Source organism: Carcharodon carcharias, chromosome 13 (genome assembly GCF_017639515.1).
Source record: "Carcharodon carcharias isolate sCarCar2 chromosome 13, sCarCar2.pri, whole genome shotgun sequence".
NCBI lineage: Eukaryota > Metazoa > Chordata > Chondrichthyes > Lamniformes > Lamnidae > Carcharodon > Carcharodon carcharias.
Genome location: NC_054479.1, coordinates 29860754 through 29884745, shown reverse-complemented (window position 1 = coordinate 29884745; position 23992 = coordinate 29860754). Strand labels below are relative to the sequence as shown.

The window sequence follows — 23992 nt, the reverse complement described above, 5'->3', positions numbered from 1 at the left end:
ATAATGGTGTGTAGATTAACATTAAGGCAACTCACACTTTGGATGCCTGCACTTGTATAAACCCTAATAGATCTGATCCATTTGTTTTGGGATATTCCTCTGGATCAATTCACTCAAAAAGAACTTTGCTTGCATTCAGAATGTTAGATAAATGTGGAGACTTACATCTCACAAAGTGTTTGAAGAATAAATTACCACTGACTTTAGTTTATCTGGGGTCATTGTTCTTCACTTTTAAATTCATTATAATTTGCTGACTAATATGCCACAGGAACTATGCTCAAGATTTTATTGTCTGTTTTGCTGTCGAGCCATTCTGTTTCAAAGGCCTGACAAAATGTAATGGGCCAGATCTTGCTGAAAAAATAATGGCATGTTAATGGCACTGCCAGTATCAATGTGCATCTCTGCCAGCAAGTTCAGGGGATTAAATAATAATTGATTTACGCACTCAACCATTTGCTTTGCACAAGAGGCATCTTGTCCTTAGTCTCCTCATTATTTCTAAGAATTTGCTGGATATACACATTAATTCTCTGTTAAACTTGTTACAGAAAGTTAAGTCCAGTAATTAACAGTGCAAGTACCATTACAACCACGGGATAATTGTTAACGCAATGTCTGTCAACTCCACTGGCCCAGAAATTGAACAATTTAAAGCACTTATTTCTTTTTCTCTTACCGATAAGCAAAGCCAAACATTATTTTAATCATTTCACAAAATGTAATCCTGTTTTCAGCAATAAATACCCTAATACTGCAGAATCAGATACTCAGTGATCAGTGATCATTGTTGGAACAAATTGGTAAAGATATTTCCTATCAAATTACTAGAAGCTTAAAATTCTGTGAGCAACTGAAATACCTCAAAGATACAACATACTTTAAATATGCATTGATGGTCAATCAGTGAGAACACTGATTTAAATATGAATTCCTTTATCGTGATCAACCATGATCTTATTGAATGGCAGAGCAGGCTTGAGGGGCCAGAATGGCCCATTCCTGCTCCTAATTTGTATGTTCGTTTGTTCATTTGTAATTAATCAACTACTTAACATAATAGCCGATCAATAACACATAATGCATATCACTTCGGAGTCAACTTCTCCCTCAGTGTTCCTTTTTTCTCCAAGTCTTGCATTGCCAACATGTTTCTCAGTTTGTCAACACCAATTGACCCAAAACACTAACATTAAAATTTCTGTATTAAATTTTTGCCATGATGCTTGGCATTAGAATAATACTTAGAATAAAATAAGGCTTGTACACAAAAGGGAGAATTATTCTGTCAGAAATAAGAGATTTAATTGCTAAATGTAATTGCAAAAAATGAGACACTTAGAGAATTTAATGTCCATAATTCAGATCTATTCCACATAGGAAGATTTGAGTTCTGAAATGCACTGCTTCACAAGAATATTTATTTCATTATTCTGAGTTGTCTAGTTGTGTTTGACATGCACACAAAAATTGCTTTGACTTACTACAATCAACTCCTGTTTTAGTACCACAACAACATTTGACTTTGTTTATTGAATTGTTAACTTGATCTGTATTTACTGTAAATTTATAAAAACAAAAAACTGCAGATGCTGGAAATCCAAAACACTTCCATTCCCTTCCTTGACCTCTTGATAGGAGCAGATAATCAAAAGATGTCACAGACAAAAGAACAAAAGAACACAGAGGTGTTGAAGCTGGTGATATTATCTAAACGAATGTGCTAATTAAGAATGGATGGTAGGGCACTCAAGGTATAGCTCTAGTGGGGGTGGGGGGGGGGCATAAAAGATTTAAAAATAATGGAAATAGGTGGGAAAAGAAAAATCTATATAAATTATTGGAAAAAACAAAAGGAAGGGGGAAGAAACAGAAAGGGGGTGGAGATGGAGGAGGGAGTTCAAGATCTAAAGTTGTTGAATTCAATATTCAGTCCAGAAGGCTGTAAAGTGCCTAGTCAGAAGATCAGGTGCTGTTCTCCAGTTTGCGTTGGGCTTCACTGGAACAATGCAGCAAGCCAAGGACAGACACGTGGGCAAGAGAGCAGGGTGGAGTGTTAAAATGGCAAGCGACAGGGAGGTTTGGGTCATTCTTGTGGACAGACCGCAGGTGTTCTGCAAAGCGGTCACCCAGTTTACGTTTGGTCTCTCCAATGTAGAGGAGACCGCATTGGGAACAACGAATGCTGTAGACTAAGTTGGGGGAAATGCAAGTGAAATGCTGCTTCACTTGAAAGGAGTGTTTGGGCCCTTGGACGGTGAGGAGAGAGGAAGTGAAGGGGCAGGTGTTGCATCTTTTGCGTGGGCATGGCGAGGTGCCATAGGTAGGGGTTGAGGAGTAGGGGGTGATGGAGGAGTGGACCAGGGTGTCCCAGAGTGAATGATCCCTATGGAATGCCGCCAGGGGGGGTGAAGGGAAGATATGTTTGGTGGTGGCATCATGCTAGAGTTGGCGGAAATGGCGGAGGATGATCCTTCGAATGCGGAGGCTGGTGGGGTGATAAGTGAGGACAAGGGGGACCCTATCATGTTTCTGGGAGGGAGGAGAAGGCATGAGGGCGGATGCGCAGGAGATGGGCCGGACACGGTTGAGGGCCCTGTCAACGACCAGTTGAGTGGGTGGAAAACCTCGGTTAAGGAAGAAGGAGGACATGTCAGAGGAACTGTTTTTGAAGCTTATATTTCACCCCTTTCCTAAGATTCACTCAGTTCTGTTGAAGGGTCATGAGGACTCGAAACGTCAACTCTTTTCTTCTCCGCCGATGCTGCCAGACCTGCTGAGTTTTTCCAGGTAATTCTGTTTTTGTTCTGGATTTCCAGCATCCGCAGTTTTTTGTTTTTATCTCTTTGTTTAATTGACTGCCACTCCTCTTCAAGGAATGCCTACCTTGAAGTAGTTTTGTTCCTGTCTGCGTCAAGATTTCCGTATCTCTCTTTTGCCTTGTTCACCTTCATTGCTTTCCATTTCTCTCCTGGTGTTTGACAAGGTGTTTACTAAAACCTGCTTTCACAGCCATATCTCCATTCTCAGTGACTGTCTCCGTCTCCGACTTACTCCATGTGGATTTCAACTGAAATTCCATCCCTCTTGTTTCGAACCCACCCAGGATTACAGGTATTTCCGGGATATAACATGTTTCTCGGACTGCTGTTCCCATCACATTCTGAGATCCACACTCAGTGCCATGCGTTGCCATATGAACACACTCGACCTCTCCCTCCAGCAGCACCGCCACACCCTTTTTCCATTATTTTTTCCAATAATTTATATAGATTTTTCTTTTCCCACCTATTTCCATTATTTTTAAATCTTTTATGCCCTGCTAGCCTTTCCACCCCACCCCCACCAGAGCTGTACCTTGAGTGGCCTACCATCCATTCTTAATCAGCACATTCGTTTAGATAATATCACCACCTTCAACACCTATGTGTTCTTTTGTTCTTTTGTCTGTGACATCTTTTGATTATCTGCTCCTATCACTGCTTGCTTGTCCCTACAACCACACCACCCCCCTCCACTTCTCTCCCCTCACCCAACCACCCACCATCACCCCCCCCCCCCCCAACCTTAAACCAGCTTATATTTCACCCCTCTCCTTGGATTCACCCAGTTCTGTTGAAGGGTCATGAGGACTCGAAACGTCAACTCTTTTCTTCTCCGCCAATGCTGCCAGACCTGCTGAGTTTTTCCAGGTAATTCTGTTTTTGTTTTACTGTAAGTTTGTTTGATTCCACAAATTCCTTCTCTCTGCTTTCCATTGAAATGAAAGCATAAACTGAACCTCATCAGCTTCATGTGATCAGCTTTGAAGACCTGTGTTGGCAACAGTTATAGCATGATCAGACAGACAATATAACAGAGTTTAGGTGTTATTGTTCTGTCACAACTAAAGCGCTACTTAGATATTACTTTTATCAACTGTTTAATTCCAAATTACTCTTTAAAATCTTCAGCTTTGAAATTTCACTGTAGGATGATGGGTATAAAAATACATTTATCTGTAATTTCTCTAATTTAGTGATGGTTTAATGCCTTTATTTTATGGCCAAACTTTTAAAAACCCATCTAAATTCATTGTTATTGTTCAGTAATTAAATATTAAGTAACATATATGTTTATTTATTCATTCAGGGGATGTGGGTATTACTGGCAAAGCCAGTATTTATTGCCCATCCCTAAGTGCCCTGGAGAAGGTGGTGATGAACCACCCTCTTGAACCATTGCAGTTCATGTGGTGTGGCTACCCCCCTAGTGCTGCTATGCAGGAAATTCCAGGATTTTGAGCTAGCGACAGTGAAGGAATGGTAGTGTTCCCATGCGCCCGCTGCCCTTGTCCTTCTAGGTGGTTGGAAGTTGCCTGTTTGTGAAGTGCTGTCGAAGCAGCCTTGGTGAGTTGCTCTAGTGCACATTAGGTGGTAACCACTGCAGCCATGTTGCATTGGTGGTGGAGGGCAAGTTTAAGGTAGTGGATGGGGTGCTAATCAAGAGGGCAGGATGATTTTGAGCTTGTCAGCTGTTGTTTCAGCTGAACTCATCCTGGCAAGTGGAGAGTTCACTCTCCTGACTTGTGCCTTGTAGATGATGGACAGGTTTTGGGGAATCAGGAGGTGAGTCACTTGTTTGAGAGTACCTAGCTTCTGGTCTTTTAACCACAGTATTTAGGTGGCTGATCCAGTTCTGTTTGTGGTCAATCATGATCCACAGGATGTCGATGGCGGGAGATTCGACGATGGTAATGCTGCTGACGGAGAGATATTTAGACTCTTTCTCATTGGAGGTGGTTATTGCCTGGCTCTTGTGTGACATGAAGTTACTTGCCATTTATCAGCCCAAGCTTAATGTTGTCCAGGTCTTGTTGCATGTGGGCATGGACTGCTTCAGAATATGAGAAGTTGCAAATGGAACTGTCCACTGAGAAATCATCAGTGAACATCTCTGCTTCTGACCTTATGATGGAGGGAAGTGCATTGATGAAACAGCTGGAGATGGTTGGGCCTAGGACACTACCCTGAGGAACTCCTGCAGTGATGTTTTGGGGCTGAGATGATTGGTCTCCAGCAAGCAAATCAATCTTCCTTTGTGCTTGTTATGGTTCCAGAAGAGTTTCCCACCTGATTCCCATTGATTTTAATTTTGCTAGGGCTTCTTGATGTTACATTCAGTCAAATGTTGCCTTGATGTCAAGAGCAGTCACATTCACCTTACTTTTGGCATTCAGCTCTTTCATCCATGTTTGGACCAAGGCTGTAATGAGGCCCGGAGCTGAGTGGCCCTGGCAGAACCCAAGATGAGCATTGGTGAGCAGGTTATTGTGGAGTAACTGCCACTTGGTAGTACTATCAACAACATCTTCCATTAATTTTTTGATAATTGAGATTAAGCTGATGTCGGATTGGCTTTGCCCTGTTTTTTGTGGCTAGGACTTTCCTGCGTAATTTTCCACATTGTCGGGTAGATGCTGTTGTGATATAATGTGCATGCACCTTTAAGGAAGCATATCTTACATTGCTGTCAACCGTTACTACTTTGACAAGATATGATGTAGTAGTAGTCCCATGACTTATAGGCTGGCTGCAAACAGAAGGACTCAGAGTAAGATGTGCATATAATAGCCTCGCAATTAACTCTATCCGTATATGGCCTTATCTTCAAATAATGAACCCATGTTAATGTTTCATCAATACTTGTGCATGATTAAGCCAAAGAGAAGAAAAGCATAACCTGGTGGCAGGGTGGCAGCATGGTTTTTGAAGATTTGACTGAGCAGAACACAAACCTCAACCCCTTCACATCCACCTGAAGAAATTAACTGGTGAAAGTGAAACAGCTATCAAAACTCACCATGTGTATGTAATTCTGCAGCTCTGTAGCAATGCTACGTACAGTGTATGTCCGATCTAGGATTGCACCATGCTCCAGCCCACAGGCATCGGGTCCCGGTAAGATTGATCAAATCTGGGAGAGCTTAATTAGTAAAAGTCTAACTGCTACAAAGTTTAACCGCATTCAAAAATTAAACAGCAGACTGCAGGTGGTGTCACTTTAAGTAGAACTCCGCAAACAGGATGATTCGTTACTACTGAAGCTAAGTATTGTAAGCTGGGCTGGGAAGCAGAATCTTCCAGTAACTGTGCCTAGCAGCCAGAAGCCCGTAATAAGGCTTTTTTCACTGTTTGCTTTCACTTTGGATATCCTGCAGCCATTCCCACCAAAATTACAGTTTTGTAGGTGGAGTTTATAACTAAAGCCAGGAAAAATCAGAAAGAGCTCAACAGTGCCATCAGTGCAGTCAAGCAGTAGCTTATAATGAGCTAAGGCCATTAAAGGAACTGCAGCTCAGAGCCAAAATAACTCTAAAAGGGCTGGAGGAAACTTGCATAGCTGTCAAAAACTCAAGATCACATTAAAAATCCTGCAAAAATCTAAAAGATGACCACAACATTTCCAACACTCAATTGGAACTAACAGATCTCCTATCTGAATTTAGTTTGTTCCAACAATGCATTGAGCTGTGTTTTCTGGATCTCAATATCTCCAAACCAGATCAACAAACCATGAAAATTAAATTGCTGTGGCAATGAATGCCTGACTCCTGTCTGACTGAGGGAAACTCACTTGTGCTCTGTGATGCACCTGATCCTTTGTTCACATTCAACACCTGACGCCTTCAGGAACACAGTGTCACTGGTCACAGATGCTGAAGAGAGGGGGGTACAGCCCCACCTCAGAGGCGCTGAGAGCACACAGAGAATGACGGAACTCTGTGAAGCCTACCCACGACATTCTGGCAGCAATGACAAGCGCCATTGAGGTTCAGGCATCACTAATGTGGCCAATGAATGTGAAGCCAGGCCATCACTTTGGTCTGAAGGTTACACACTGCACAGGGAAGAGGTCCTGGATGAGACCCCTGCCTTTATCTTGCGCAGAAACCAAGGTTTCAGTTCTGAGCAACAAAAATACTGATCATCATAACAAGGAGCCACAGGCAAGGAGACTTTCTTGGGAGTTATTGACGATAGTGAACATGATGTACAAGTAATTAAAACCAATGCCCAGGCTGTGCAGCTACATCTTAATCTTTCTAACCCTGCCACTACGTCTTGGTGCTCCCCCGACATCCTCAGAGAGGTGGAGGCAGCCTGCTGACTGCTACGCCCTATCTGTGATGGCCTTGGTGGGTGTCCTCTGGAGGGCTGATACCCGGATGGTCCTAGCCTGCTTTGGTAATCCTGCTGTGGGTCAGCTGCACCCTCCTTGGCCTGTTGAGCTGCAGCTGTGGGGGTCACAGGAAGAGGGGATTTAGATCGGCCAGGCATTCCCGGAGTCTCCTGGGTGGTTGCCCCAGGGTGTCAAGCTGCTGCTCCTCCTCTCTATGAGTCCCCAATGGCCCCTGACTGACTTCTTGAGAAAGGGAAGCTGGAGTGAGATCGAGCTGCCCCTACCTCTCGCATTGACACTGTGGGAGCCCAACCTATGGTGTCAACAATGGAGTTCAGCCTGCGCAGCAGTGCAGGGCCAATGTCCTAGACCAAGTTCTCCATGGCGGCTACCATCCTACCAGTTGTGTTGTCATGCCAGCGCTATCACCTTAGACTGAAGGCAGACGGACTCCCCATTGTGCCTTGCAATCTGAGGAATGCAGTGGACATCCCTTCCTGATGTTCCTGAGCTTGCCTTTGCTACTGCAGGATGAGGTATGACCGAGTCCAGAGGCTCCTCATCTGACTCAGACTCAGCAGATTTCTAGCCTCCAGCAATCCTCCAAGTGCTAGAAACCTGAGAAGTCCTTGCCCCCACCTTCTGTGGATCAGACAGTGTGACGTGCTCATCAGATTGTGACCCTGAGGCTACTCTAGAACTAGGTCCCACTGAGGTATCTCTGCTCAGCTGCTTTCCAGATGTGCCTGCGCAAGCAAGGAGAGATAATCAGTGCATGGTAGGGGACTGTGGAATGGAGGAACTGACTCACAGCATGATTGATCTGATGGATGTTGCACTGCTGTATCCTCACTTGGTTGAGGACCACCGACCTCACCGTCAACACAGGAATGATCCAGATCATCACTGGCAAGGATGACTCTACTTTCAAAGTCTGCAAGGACCTTGAAGTCAGGTATTCCTCCACCAGCCTGCGATCTCTCCCTTTTGTTGTGTGCCAGCTTGTCCTGAATGAAGACAGATGGAAAGAGTGTAAGCAGGATGCTTGCCAGGCCATATGCCTAGCATGTCTTTTTTATTCATTCACGAGATATGGGCTTTGCTGGCTGGGCCAGCATTTATTGCCCACCCCTAGTTGCCCTTGAGAAGGTAATGGTGAGCTGCCTTCTTGAACTGCTGCATGTGGTAAGGAAGAGCTGTTAGGAAGGGAGTTCCAGGATTTTGACCCAGTGACAGTGAAGGATTGGCGATATAGTTCCAAGTCAGGATGGTGAGTGACTTGGAGGGGATTTGAGGTGTTGGTGTTCCCATCTGTCTGCTGCCCTTGTCCTTCTAGATGATGGTGGTCGTGGGTTTCGAAGGCGCTGTCTAAGGAACCTTGCTGAATTCCTGCAGTGCATCTTGTAGATGGTACACACTGCAGCAACTGTGCATTGGTGGTGGAGGGAGTGAATGTTTGTGGATGTGGTGCCAATCAAGTGGGCTGCTTTGTTGTGGATGCTGTCAAGCTTCTTGAGTGTTGCGGAAGCTACACTCATCCAGGCAAGTGGGGAGTATTCCATCATGCAAAACAGAAATGAGGAATAAAATATGACAGGTGAGTTGTCTTTGTGGGGACAGGACTGGGAAATAGTGGCAGAAGCATTTGGTTTCATGGTCAGAGGGATGGAAGCCAAAGACCAATCAAGCCAGTAAAGTAAATAAAGAGAAAAAGGGCCAATAAAGTTGGAAACCAGAGTGTGGATAAAATATAAGTGGAACATGGTCGAACACATGCAATAAATGGAGAGAAATGGATAGTATTGACAAAAAGAAGGTATGATAGACTAAACGATGGGAGTAAATTGGAATAAGTGCGCCTACAGGGAAGATTACGAAGGAGCAAAAGACCATCATCTTAAAGAAATGTTTCTTTGAGAGATTCAAGGATGGATGGTGAAAAATAGATTAGATGGATGGATGTTTATTGGATGGTGAGAAAGTATCTTTGTTCCTTTAGCTTCTAGTCTTAGTGCCAGCCCCCAGATGATATAGTGAAAGGACTTTGCAGGGCAGGTGTGCCTTTGTCATATCTGAATCCTGTGCCTAGGTTGATGCTGGGCAGACCATCTGCTTTTAATCTTAGTGTAATTTCTTGTAGCGGTTTTGATATAACTGAGTGGATTGCAAGGCAATTTAAGAGGGCAGTTACGAGTCGACCGCACTGCTGTGGGCCTGGAGACACATATAAGCCAGACTGGATAAGGATGGCAGATTTCCTTCCCTGAAGGGCATTAGTGAATCAGCTGGGTTTTTTTTATAGCAATCTGGCAGCTTCATGGCCACCAGAATTTTTTTTTACTTAACTCCTGCACAAGATTAAACCTATTATTATTTAACTTGGGCATCAAATATTTGCCATTTACTCTAGAAAGTGTTTTGAGTTCAGTTTTGATTTATATTCTAAGATTTGATATCTCTTTCCAAATTCTAGACTATAAAGAAGACTCGTTTTCCTCACTGGAATGAAGTGTTTGAGTTTGAACTGGAGGATGATTTGCCAACAGAAGGAATGACGTTCACTGTGGAAGTCTGGGACTGGGATATGGTGGGAAAGAATGATTTTCTGGGAAAGGTGAGATGCCGCCACTTGACCTTGCAGTGACATCTATGCTGCTTACATGTTCACGTATTGATGTCCACAGAATACAGTAGAATGAGCTGTGATCATCATTGTAAACTCTTTTTATCTGCCAGCAAAATAATAGAAATTGTCTATTATTCAAAAAATCCCTGGCAAGGGATACAACTGCGTACCTCTGTTTTCTGTTTCTGGCTGTTGTTAATACAATGATTATTGTGGATGTAAATCTTTCAGAGAAGCTACAATTATTTGCCAGAAAGCTGACCATTGAGATTATGACTAAGGCATTTCTGATGTTTTCCCAGCTAATGTAATAATTATGTATTAATTCATTTTGGAATGAGAAGTGGAATCAATTATTAAGCAGTGTCCTGGGTATTGCTAAAGCTGGTGTAGACACGATGGCTGTCTCCTTGCTCGAACAATCCCATTTGACCCTTTGAGCTTATAGTCTCAGTGATCACGTTTGGAGAAGAAATAGTAAAGCAACCAAATTGAATCAGTTGTATTATTGTATTCCAAGACACAGCTTAATCCGGGGAGTGCATTCATTTCATTGACACTTTTCAGTCCCCAAATTTACCAGGGAAATGAAGACCCTTCAAGAAGCATTGATTTTACCCAATAAGGGATTAACATTAATTTCTTTGGGGACTGCAGTAAGTGTGATGTGCAGGTTAGGCAGCACATTCCCTGTTTCAGCCACTAGAGCCTTCATATTTTGCTATGTTTACCCACAGTCTGGCAGAAAGGCACATTAAAAAATCCTTCACACAATGATCAGAGTTGTGCTGGCCATATGGTAGTAATAGCATTCCTCTGAACCTCCTGCGTATATTGGGATATGTTGTGTAAATGATGAGTCAGAAAATATACGTTATAAGATATATGTGTAGGTGAAACAAGTGGAATGGGATTTCAGTGCTAAACCAACTACTTGAGTTAAACTTTGGTCAGTTGTTTCGTTGTCTGCAGATGCACAGTGATATTCTGAGATTTTGGAGGAAACTAGATCTCTAATTGTGTGTGGTCTATTGGACTCTCCTTGTAAGAATATAAGCTATAGGAGAAAAGGTTGGCTGTAGGTATTTAAAAATATATAAAATGAACGGTGATCTTATTGTTACATATAAGATCCTGAGGGCACTTGTTAGGGCAGATGTTGAAAGGATGTTTCCTATTGTGGGAGAGTCTGGAACTAGGGGACAGTTTGAAAATAAAGGGTCTCCCATTTAAGACAGAGATGAGGACTTTTTTTTCTCTCAGAGGGTCATGAGTCTTTAGAACTCTCTCTTCCCCAGAGACCGGTGGAGGCAGGGTCATTTTAAGGCAGAGATAGACAACTTTTGACTCACTTGTTAGTGAAGAATCTGTCAGGGCTATGCGGGAATGTGGAGTTGAGGTCATAATCAGATCCACCACGGTTTTATTGAATGGCAGAGCAGGCTCAAGGGGCTGAATGGCCTACTCCTGCTCCTAACTTGTATGTTTGTATATACATCAATTCCACTTTCTTGCTCTATCCCCACATCCCTTGTGCCCTAAAATCTATTCGGCTTAGTCTTGAATATACTAAGCACCCACAACCACTTGTGGTAGAGAATCCCAAAGATTCACAACCCCCGAATGAAGAAATTTCTCCTCATCTTAGCCCTAAATGGCTGACCTCTTATCCTGAGACTATGACCCTACGGGTCTCCAGCCAGTGGAGACAGCCTCTCAGCATCAATCCTATCATGCCCAATAAGAATTTTATATGTTTCAATGAGGCCACCTCATTCTTCTAAACTCCAGCAGGAAATGCCCATCCTACTCGATCTCTCAATCTCTAGATATAGCTTATATGTTATTATTGGTACATATTTATTGAGCCGCAAGTTCAAACTGTTTTCAAGTAGATAAGTGGCCAGCTTCGATTAATGCCGTGATGTAGATTGGGTTCTAATTCGGCTCTAATTGTTTGGGTGAAGTGAGTGGAATTAGATTTCGAAGCTAAAACAGCTACTTGAATTGAAGTTTGGTCGATTGTTCCATTGTGTAAAGTAAGTGTTAGAAATTGACACAGCCAACGCCCATGGCAGTGTGGTGGTTATATTACTTGACTCTTAACTACACTCTGAAGTGACCTAGGAAGCCACTCAGTCATATCAAATTCAAGAAGATGACCTTCTCCATCACCTTCTCTGGGCAACTGAGGAGAAACAATAAGGAATAAAAAATAATGCATCACTCCAGTTTCTCTTGTAGCACATGGCACAATGAGTGATGATCAGACAGAGGGTCTGGGTGAATTTCACTAGATTAGATAAATATATATTTCTGCAGGGATTGCGTGGAGCAGTGTTTAGCAAACTACCCTTTCACCTCTGGGAATAGAATTTAAATCCAGTTCAGGTCAATGGAATAAATTAGTAAGCAAGCATGGAAGGTCTAAGAAACAAATGCTAGAAAATAGCTCAATATTCCTGGTTACAGATTTTTCAGATGTGATGTGAGATGTGAAGGATAGAACGGAGTGGGAGGGGTAGGGGGTTGGCAATTGTGATATTGGTTAAGGAAAGGATGGCAGCTGTGAGGAGGAATGATATGTGATTGGTTGTTGAGATGTTTGGATGGGGTTGTCCATTCTGCTATAAGTGTAAATACATTATAAAGGCTTTATGATTTCACAGAGGAAATCCAGCCCATTGTTGGAGCAGAGTTGAAATATCTTGATTCTACACCCGAACAGTACTATGTTTATATTCCCTTTGTATAATGGCAGATAGTAACTGAGGGTCCTGATGGGAGATAGCTTGGCAAAAAGCAGTCGGAGTGGGTATGCTGCAAGATACCAATAAGGGGCCTGGAGGTGAGGAATCTCCAGCTTGGAGGAGGATATACCTCAAGGTAGAAGGGGAGAATTCTTCCTTTCGGCAATTCGGTAGGCTGATTTTCGCAGGCTGCCTTTTGTCTAAAAGATCTGTGCAAGGCCTAAGAAAGTTGTATTGATTGAAATCTAGACTTACTGGAGGAAGTGTGTTCGCCCACATGTTCAAAGTCCAATAACAGACTGTGAACCTGGAGCTGTTCAGTCTGGAGGATTTACTGAAACAGCTGCAACATAGAAATAAATATTTTTGATGATGATCAAGAGGATTGAGGGGCCTTTTATTTAAAGTATCAGGTTATTCAGAAATAAGTTAGAATAATGTAATGACTAGACCGAGCGGACAGGTTTCAACAAGAAACAGATAAATTTCATTACAGAGAGCTTTTCAGGTGCTACATGTTCAATCAGGACTTTCATCAGGAAGCCCCATCCCCCGGATTGCCCACGCTTTTGACTCATTATGACTCAGAGTCCCCCAGAACATCATTTGACCCCTGATAGACAGCAGGAGAGGTTACACCTTCAGGTACTACATTTCCTCCCACTTTAGTTTTTTACAATTTCTATTTACAGGGAAACATTTAAATATCCAACAACATATACATATATGCAACTCAGGTGATTAAAGATCAAGTCGCTGAGGTGCTGTCCTTATATGGCTAGAGCGGCGTAGCCCTACCACTTGAGGTTCCTCAACAGGATCGACAGGATCTGGAATTGCAACATGAGACACATCAAAAGAAAGTGGCAGTTCTAGGTTTGGCAACTCTACAGAGACATTGGGCATTAATATCCTAGGTCCTCAAGAATCGATGGTTCGACATTAATCAGAGGCGGAATAGTTGGTTATTGGAATGTCTCTCTAGCCTGAATATGATCTATGTGCTTACAAATGATTCTTCCACTTGTACTTGGAAAGATAATGGACCAGTCTCAGAGGCAATGGTTCCAGGAACCCAATGAGATCCACTTCTGAAATTTTATACGAATACACTGTCACCCACACTGTGCGAGCTTTGCTGCGTATATTGTTCAATTTTTGATTACTCTGATTCCACTCTACCTTCTCTAAATTTGGAAGCAGCAGGCTTAACCGTGTATGTGGTCGGCGTTTCATCAATAATTCAAATGGTGTTGAACCCATAGGGGAATTGTACGATAACTGAGAAAGAAGCTGCAAAGTTGAGATTCTAGAGCATCTCCTGATGATCTTTTCATACCAGACTTGAAAGTTTGTACAGTGCTCTCGGCTGAACCATTCGATGAGCGATGGTAAGGGTCTGTTCTAATATGTCTGATTCCATTCAGATTCATGATTTTCTGAAACTCTCTGCAGGTAAAGGTTGTACCGCTATCAGAAACAATGATTTCAGGTAGGCCACGTATGCTAAAAAAATGACGCAGCTTCTTGATAGCTGCGCTCGATGTTGGTGATCTGACTTTGTATACATCCATCTGTTTAGAATGTGCAAGTACAATCAACAAAAACATGGTACCCAAGAGTGGTCCTACATAATTGATATGTAGTCTAACCCGCGGTCGACCAGGCCACTCCTATGGATGCAGGGGAGTTGAAATAGGCAACCTCTGTTGTTGCTAACAATGGAGACAGTGCTTGACCATGCTTTCAATGTCACTGTCAATGCCTGGCCACCAGACATAGCGTTTTCATCTTTGATGTGCCTGGATGTGCACTGTGAAGCTCTATCGAGAATGATTCTCTACCTTGTGATGGGATGACAACTCTTGATCCCCACAACAAAATTCCATCTTGACAGCTTAACTCTGTGTTTCTGACATGGAACGGTCTCAAATCTTCAGATACAGGCAACTTTGACCATCCTTGCAAAACAAAGTCTCTGACTTTCGATAATGTTGTATCACTGTTCGTCCAGTTTCTAATTTGCTTTGCACACACAGGTGAAGAACCCAAGAAATTCAGTAATAGCACAACTTCTTGTGGAACAGGACCATGTACAATGCTATCTGGTAATGGGAGACAACTGAGTACGTCTGGATTTGCAATGTGTAAGCCAGGACGATACATAAAAGTATACTTGTACCCAGATAATATTAGAGCCCAACGTTGTATTCTTGCTGATGCTATTGGTGGAATGGCCTTATCCTCACTGAATAAACTCATTAATGGTTTATGATCCGACACAATGGTGAAATGACGTCCATGTAGGTATTGGTGGAATTTCTTCACTCCAAATACCACTGATAAACCTTCCTTTTCTAGCTGGAATAACCCTTCTTGGCTTTGGAGAGGGTTCTCAAGGTATAGCAAATGAGCCTTTCTGATCCATTTTCCATTCTATGTGATAACACAGCTCCTACACCATATGGAGAGGCATCACATGTTAATACCAACTCTTTTGATGGGTCATCGTGTACCGGTAGATGTAGTGTATTTGGATTTCTAGAAGACATTCAGTAAGGTGCCACATAAAAGATTATTGCACAAGATAAGAGCTCACACTATTGGGGTAATGTATTAGCATGGATTAAGGATTGGTTAACACATAGAAGACAGAGAGTCGTGATTAAGGGGTCTTTTTCAGGTTGGAAGGACATAACAAGTAACCTTGTGGAGTGCCACAAGGATGAATCCTAGGGCCTCAATTATTTACTATCTATATTAATGACTTGGAGGAGGGGGCAGAGTGTAATGTATCCAAATTTGCTTATGATACAAAAACAGGTGGCAGGGTCTATTGTGATGAGGACATAAGGAAACTGTAAGGGGATATAGACAGGTTGAGTGAGTGGGCAAAAACTTGGCAGATAGAGTTTAATGTAGGAAAGTGTGAGTGGTCATGCACTTTGATAGGAAAAATCAAAGGCAGCACACAGGGATCTGGGTGTTCTTGTGCATGAAACACAAAAAATTAGCATGCAAGTGCAGCTAGTAATTAAGGCGACAAATGGAATTTTGGGGGTTGAAATTTAAAAATAGGGAAGTCGTGTTACACCTGTACAGGGTGTTGGTGAGGCCACACCCAGAGTACCGTGTACAGTTTTGGTCCCTGTATTTAGGAAAGGATATACTGGCATTGGAGGCAGTTCAAGAGAGATTCACCAGGCTGATTTCTGGGATGAAGGGTTGACTTATCAAGAATGGCTAAACAGGTTAGGTCTTTATTCATTAGAGTTTAAAAGAATGAGGGGTGATCTTATTGAAACGTACAAGATTCTGAGGGGGCTTGACAGGGTAGATGTTGAGAAGATGTTCTACTAGTGGGGAAATCTCGAAATAGGGGACAAAGTTACAGAATAAGGGGGCACTCATTTAAAACGGAGATGTGAAGGAATTTCTTCTCTCAGAGAGTAGTGAATGTCTGGAATTCTGTACCTCAGAGAGCTGTGGAGGCTAGATCACTGAAAGTATTTAAAGAGGAGGTAGATAGATTTTTGAAATATCGGGGAGTTGAGGGTTATGAGGAGCTGGCATGAAAGAGGAGCTGAGGCCTGGGGCAGATTGGCCATGATCCTATTGAATGGCAGGGCAGGCTTGAGGGGCCGAATGGCCTACTCCTGCTCCTATTTCTTATGTTCTTTTTTAACAAGTGTAATGGTGATAAGTTAGGTGAGAAGCGGCTATAGTAGTTGAGCATACCCAGGAAAAACTTGAATTTGGTTACACTGGATGGTGAGGGTTCATCTTTTATTGCCCAAACTTTCTCTTCTACCAGATGCAAACCCATGGCATCCACCCTGTGACCCGGGTCAGTAACGTCTGGCACTTGAAATGTGCAGTTTTCCTTCTTCAACCATACACCGACTTCCATGAATCTTCATAGCACCTCCTCCAGGTTGGCCAAGTGTTCAGTCTCGGTTGGCCCTGTGATCAGAACATCATCTAGGTATACCACCACTCAGGGAAGTCCTTGCAAAAGACTCTCCATTGTTCTCTGCAAGATTCCACATTCGGATGATACTCTAAATGATAGTTGAGTATACTGATAAAGATCCTTGTGCGTGTTAATAGTCATGTATTCTCTCCATGTGCTATCCAGTTCTAATTGTTGGTAGGTGTAGCTCATGTCCAATTTTGGATATGACTTGCCTCCAGCCAGCTTTGCATATAAGTCATCTATCCTTGGAATGGGATACTTTGTCTAGTTTTGCTGCCTTATTTACAGTCAATTTATAGTCCCCGCAAATGCGTATGGTTTGGTCAGGCTTAACCACTGGAACTATGGATGCTGCCCATTCCAAGATTTGGACAGGTTGGATGAGGCCCAACTTTTCTAACCAGCACATGTTCTGCATTCACCTTCTCCTTCAATGCATAAGGCACAGGTTTGGCATTAAAAAATGTGATGTCACCTGAGGATCCACATATATCTTGGCCTGCACGCCTCATATCTTCCCTAATTCATCCCAAAATACCCTATTGTATTTCCTTCACAATTCAGGAACTCCTCCAGTTTTCAGGCGAAATATCTCAGACCAATCAAACTTGATCTTCTGTAACCAGTCCTGGCCTAAAATGCTGGGTCCTTCTCCTTTTGCTATGATCACAGGCAGCTGGGCTGTCTACAGGCAGTTGCTACTGTGGCAATGCCCTTTACCTGAATGCATTCTCCAGTGTATATATTTAATTTAGCGGTTGTCCACTCCAGGTTTATTGACTATCTACCTTCATTAAGGTATTTGAAAATGTGCTCTCCCACCACTGTGGTTGATGCACCCCTATCCACCTCCATTATTAATGGCTTCTCGTTACCTAGGATTGTGACAGTGATAGGTTCGGTTTTTACAGCTGTTATGTTACACAGGGAATAAATTTCGGTGTCGGCAACTTCAGGTTCTGCTGCATTCTTTAATTCAATCTTGTTGGTCTGCTGCTTTACGAGTCGATTCGACTTTGCCCTGCATTACCTCACTATATGACCTTTCTTATGGCAGTAACGGCATTCTGCCTCCTTGAATTTACAGGTGCCCGGTCCGTGGTCACCTCCAAATCTATAACAACTTAATCTTGGAGTCGCTGCTGAAGTGTTTCTGCTAGGCCTTTTCATGTTTCTAACAGCAGACATTGCCTCTCGCTTCAATGCTGTGGGCCTAGTTTTCGTGCCACAGTCATGGTAGGTTCCTGCCCCACATGAAGAATGGCACCATATTGTATGTATTGCAAAGCCTGCAAGCCTCTCACAGCACTTTCCATGGCGAGGGAGATTTCTAGGGCGCGCTTAAAGTCGATGCTGACCTTGGCAAGTGAACGGCGTTGTATGGTGTCATCTTGAACTCCACAAACTAATCAGTCCCGCAGCATATCGTTTAATGCGTCCCCAAAGTCACAGTGTTCTGTCAACTGCTTAACGTTCACTACATTGGTTGTGATGGACTCTCCCAGGGCTCTAAAACTGGAATTAAATTTAAAACATTGCGTTATTATGGTTGACTTCGGCTGGAAGTGCTTTTTCACAAGGTCCACTAATTCATTACAGGACTTAGAATTGGGCGCACTCGGGGCCGTCAGTTTGTGAATGAGGTTGTATGTCTTACTGCCGCATACACTCAAAAGGATGGCTTTCTTCTTTTCCTCTGTGGTAATTTCATTCGCTACGAAATAAAATCAGAGACACTCCACATACTGGCTCGTCTTCCATAGTCACATCATAGAGTGGCATGACTGGTGAGTAGTCTTTTATTTTCCTTAAGATTCGATATATTCACGATAACAGGGCGAAGTGCGGCATCAGAGCCATCCCATCTTCATCGGAGCCATCCCATCTTCATCGCCATCCCATCCTCATCGCCATCCCATCCTCGTCACCATCCCATCTTCATCGGAGCCATCCCATCTTCACAGAGCCATCCCATCCTCATCGCCATCCCATCCTCGTCACCATCCCATCCTCGTCACCATCCCATCGTCGTCGGAGCCATCCCATCTTCATCGCCATCCCATCCTCGTCACCATCCCATCCTCGTCACCATCCCATCTTCATCGCCATCCCATCCTCATCGCCAACCCATCTTCATCACCATCCCATCCTCGTCGGAGCCATCCCATCCTCATCGCCATCCCATCCTCATCACCATCCCATCCTCATCGCCATCCCATCCTCGTCACCATCCCATCTTCATCGCCATCACATCCTCGTCACCATCCCATCCTCGTCGCTATCTCATCCTCGTCACCATCCCATCTTCATCGCCATCCCATCCTCGTCGCCATCCCATCCTCGTCGCCATCTCATCCTCATCGCCATCCCATCTTCATCGCCATCCCATCCTCGTCACCATCCCATCCTCGTCACCATCCCATCCTCGTCGCCATCCCATCTTCATCGCTATCCCATCCTTGTCACCATCCCATCCTCGTCACCATCCCATCCTCGTTGGAGCCATCCCATCCTCATCGCCATCCCATCCTCGTCGGAGCCATCCCATCCTCGTCGCCAAATGTAGACTCGACGAGCGGATAGGTTTTGACAAGAAACAGATACATTTTATTACAGAGAGCTTTTTAGGTGCCACAATCTTGATTAGGACTCTCATCAGGAAGTCCCACCCCCTTGATTGCCCACACTTAAGGCTCATTGGTCGGACCCTCCAAGAAAATCAACATCCCAACGTGTGTTGCAAATTTCAGACCCTTGAAATCACCACATTCTTCAGCCAGCAGCATTTGGTTTCTAATCCCTGCAGAAGGGTATTCTCTGTCAGATTGCCTGGCGAGAAACCCTTTTATCCTGCGTCACTGCTCCCTACCAGTGCCTCATGCAGCAAAGTTAGACTGTAGGAGAGGCAATACCTTCAGTTAGTACAAATAATAAATAGGAAAGATTGTCAAAGTTATCCTCTCAGCATCTACTGAAATGATTATCTTCTTGTTATTTTATCAATAAAAGAGAGAGAGTGCATGCAGCAGTCATTCTGTGATCACGGAAGATCAATGTGATGTTAAATCTTAAAAAAATAAGTAGTTTTGTTAACTATCTGAGGCACGATTCATGGGGATTAAAAATAACATTGTTGCAACCAAAAGACTTCAGTATCAATCGGATTGCTTAAAAATCAACATCCCAACGTGTGTTGCAAATTTCAGACCCTTGAAATCGCCACATTCTTCAGCCAGCAGCATTTGGTTTCTAATCCCTGCAGAAGGGTATTCTCTGTCAGATTGCCTGGCGAGAAACCCTTTTGTCCTGCGTCACTGCTCCCTACCAGTGCCTCATGCAGCAAAGAATAGATTAAAGCCTACTCCAGACGCACCAAGCCATTATTTTAAATTGCAGTTCCACAATAGCTGCACAGGCGAACAGTCTGTACGCCCACATGCACCCGCATCCTGTAAAGCTAATCATCTCGGTCTCTGCTGGAGTTCAGAATTTTCATGCATCCCCTGTGTCAGCAGCAGTCTAATTTCACAGGGCAGGTAGACATCATTTTCATAAAGCGCTTCCATATTGGAGATTCCTCTGTTAGATTGAAAGTATGAAAATACGCAAGCCAAAATTTTATAAGTTACAGGAAAAGTAAATCGATGATTTACTTGCTGAAAATATGTTTCATAATGCAGATCATATTCAATTCTCTTCTGTTATATTTGGCTCCTACAGCAAACAGAGGATTGTTTTCAGTAAAGCCGAGAACATTAATAGACCCTGCTCATTTCTGTGGTGGAGCCAGCCTAAGCAACACTAATTCAGCACCTGCCATTCCAGGGGGTTTTGAGCCAATGTGATATCAGCGTGTGGCATTGCTAATCCAAAAATGCACTTGAAATAATTATTTTGCTTCTGCCACAAGTTCTGTTTTAATATCACAAATATGCAGGCAGTATAATGCCCCCTTTACACAGCAAATTGAATTTGAGGCATTTCTGGAATAGCCTAGTTCCCAGTGTTGTGGAATCCAGCCGCTTTTGATTGCAGGACAGAATCTACCCCACTGCAGGCAACAGGTAGATTACAGCGGCAATAATAAAAACAAAAAAACTGCGGATGCTGGCGGCACTTGAAGTTCCCAATTGTGCAGCTTCATGAAAGACCTGATCTGGTACATTACTGACCTATGCAGGTGCTGGCTACAGCCAGTAAAAGATAGTGCTGATAATGGCCGCAACTTGTAGCTGTTGGCAAACCCACTTGAAGGAGTGGTTTCGTCATGAAACCAGTGGCAGCTGTACCTGCTCATTTGTAATTATGAATTGTACAGTAATCATAAAATCATAGAATGGTTACAGCACAGAAGGAGGCCATTCATCCCCTCATAACTCCGCCAGCTCTTTGCAAGAGCAAATCAGTTAGTCCTACTCTTTTACCCTATACCTGTAGACCTGCAATTATTTTCTCTTCAGGTATTTATCTAATTCCCTTCCACAAATGGGAACAGTTTTTTCCTATCTACTCTGTCCAGACCCCTCATGATTTTGAAGACTTCCATCAAATCTCCACTCTTCCTCCTGTCCTGTAAAGAAAACAATAGTAACTTCTCCAATGTATCCACATAACTGAAGTCACTGATCCCTGAAGCTGTTATCATAATCTTTTCTGCACTCTGTTTAAAACCTTCACACGCTTCCTAAAGGTTTGTGCCAGAATTGGACAATACTTAAGTTGAGGCCGAACCAATGTTTTCTAAAGGTTCATCATAACTTCCTTGCTTTTGTACTCAGTGCCACTATTTATTAACCCAGGATACTGAATGCCTCCTTAACCATTTTCTCAACCTGTCCTGCCACCTTCAACTATTTATGCACGTATACTACCAGGTTCTTGCATCCCTTTTGGAGTTGTATCCTTTACTTATATTGTCTCTCCTCGTTCTTCCTCTTCACTTTACATTTCTCTGCATTCAGTTTCATCTGCCATGTCTGCACCTTTCACCAGTCTGTCTATGTTCCCTTGAAATCATCCTCCTCACAGTTCACAACATATCAAAGTGTTTTGTCATCTGTAGATTTTCAAACTGTGCTCTGCACACCCAATTCTGGATCAACAAGAGCAGTGGACCCCTGGGGACTGTATACCTTTCTCCGGTCTGAAAAACAACCTTTCATCAGTGCTCTGTTTCCTGTCACTCAGCTAACTGTGAATCACTGCTGCCACTGTCCCTTTTATTCCATGGATTTTAACTTTGTTGGCAAGTCCATTATATGGTACTTTATCAAATGCCTTTTGGAAGTCCATGTCACATCAGCCACATCAACTGCATTACACTCATCAACTCTCTCTGTTACCTCAGCGAAAAGTTCAATCGAGATATTTAAACAGAATTAGCCTTTAACAAATCTGTGTGGGTTTTCCCTAATTAATCTACACTTGTCCAAGTGACCCTTAATTTTGCCTCAGAACTTTTCCCAAATCTTTCCTGACACTGAGGTTAAACTGTCTGTCTTGCAGTTGTTAGGTTTCTCCTTGCACCCTTTTTTGAATAAAATTGAATCAATTGCCATTCTCCAGCTGGCATCCCCCCTGCCCACCATCCACATCTAAGGAAGATTTGAAGATTATGGTCAGTGGCTCTTCAATTTCCACTTTTACTGCTCCCAACATCGTTGGATGACTCCCATCCGGTCCTGGTGACTTATCAACTTTAAGTGCGGATGCTCAATGACATCCTTGACCTTCGCACCAGCAAGGCAACATAGCATCTCGGAATCATGTTTACAGCTACAGAAATATCTGTCCGTTCCCCTAACTACAGAGTCCATCACCACTATTGCTTTCCCAATCTTCCTACTGCCATCCACCCCTGCCCACAACTGCAGTTGAGCCACCCATGGTGCCGTGGCCTTGGCTGTGGCTGCCTTCCTCTTAGAACCATCCCTCTCACCAGTATTCAAAATTGAAAACCAGTTGGACAATGAGATGCATTCAGGGGACTCCTCTACTACCTGTCTTGTACTCTCTGGCTTTTTGCAAAGCTGACTCTCTCGCAGTCCCCCATTCCTTCTCTGCTTGATAACCCTTAAGTTATAGGGTGACTGCCTTTGAACTGTGCTATCCATGAAGCTCTCCACCTTGTGGATTCACCACAGCGATGCCAGCTACAGCTCAAGCTCCTAAACCCAGACCTGGAGATCCTCCAGCTGATGACATTTCCTGCACATATGGTTTTGCAGAACATGGGAAGCATACTGGAGTTTTCGCATGGCACAGGATGTGTATTCCACAGGCCTGAAGAACCCCACTATTTATTGGAATATTGACTAAATTAACAAATATAAATTTAAGACTAAAACAAAACATTTTCCAGCTACAGTGATATCACTTAAGATATTTTCCTCTCTCCCTGATGCTCATGCTCTTTCACTTCAAATCAAATGCTAAAAATATCAAACACACAAGAAGTGGTCTAAGGATACTTAGTCTATATACTTGACTTAAAAGCCTCAAGTTGTGCTGCTCTTTCCTCTGTGCTGATTGTAATGTCACTCAGGTGTCATGTTTTGGATTTTTCATGTGTTTGATTCATTCCCTATATCCGTTTTCCAATCTTCTGGCGTGTTTTTTGAATCCCTGCTCTGCTCCAACTCCTTGGCGTTGTAAAGCAGCTCTGGTCTTAACTGAACCTTGGGCTTCTCTATCAAGGTGTGGCTGCAGTATGAGATACAAATTGGAATAGTTGATATTGCCCGAGGAGGAACAAACATAAATTCAAGAATGTGCAACAGTAAATGGATGACAGAATGCTGGATGACAGCAATTATCCACAATAAAGCTGGGCTTCATCTCGAACTGCAAGAACATGCTTTATGATGTTGTGAAATGTGCCACAATCTTGCAACTCATATTGATTCTTTCTTCTCCATGCCATATATTATGAAATGTCTGCACTGGAATAAGGAGCAGGAAGCTAACCAAAGTCTGAAACAAAAGCAGTGCATTTTAATTAGTCCAAGGTGACCTATTCAAGAAACCAGCTTTTGCAATTCTCATGCAATAACTTTCTGAAGGTCATTCAGCACAAGGACCTTTTAAGGAAATGTAGTAACCTTTTTTAAAATGTAAATGAAGCTGTGTATGTATAAGACTGTGCTGTACTGCAGAGATGCACCAGCCAAATGCATCAAGAGTTAAAATTTTATTTTTGGAAGATTTTTACACTGCATATTTTCTCATGCTTGATAGCTCTTGCACAAGTGGTTTCAACATTTGGTTTATCTGCATCACAAGTGCCTATAAATAATGCCAGATGAAAATGAGTCTCATTAAAGTAAATTTGCCCTGTTGGTTTTCATACTTCGCTATATTTGTGTCTAAATCCACAGGATATTGTTAGAATAATTCAAACTCCAATAGCCCACATTTGTATCTGTGCACAATGCGTGCCAACCTATTCATTTTCCAAGAAGATGCTGGGAAACAAAT

At 43.0% G+C, this 23992-nt stretch overlaps 1 protein-coding gene across 1 annotated transcript in view; it reads left to right on the top strand.

Annotated features, from left to right (window-relative positions):
* The window catches only part of LOC121286019 (rasGAP-activating-like protein 1), a 299053-nt gene that overhangs the window by 104773 nt on the left and 170288 nt on the right, over nucleotides 1–23992 (top strand). Inside the window, exon 7 of the mRNA XM_041203040.1 lies at nucleotides 9638–9778. Coding sequence (XP_041058974.1) covers nucleotides 9638–9778 — 141 coding nt within the window. The remainder of the gene's footprint in view (nucleotides 1–9637; nucleotides 9779–23992) is intronic.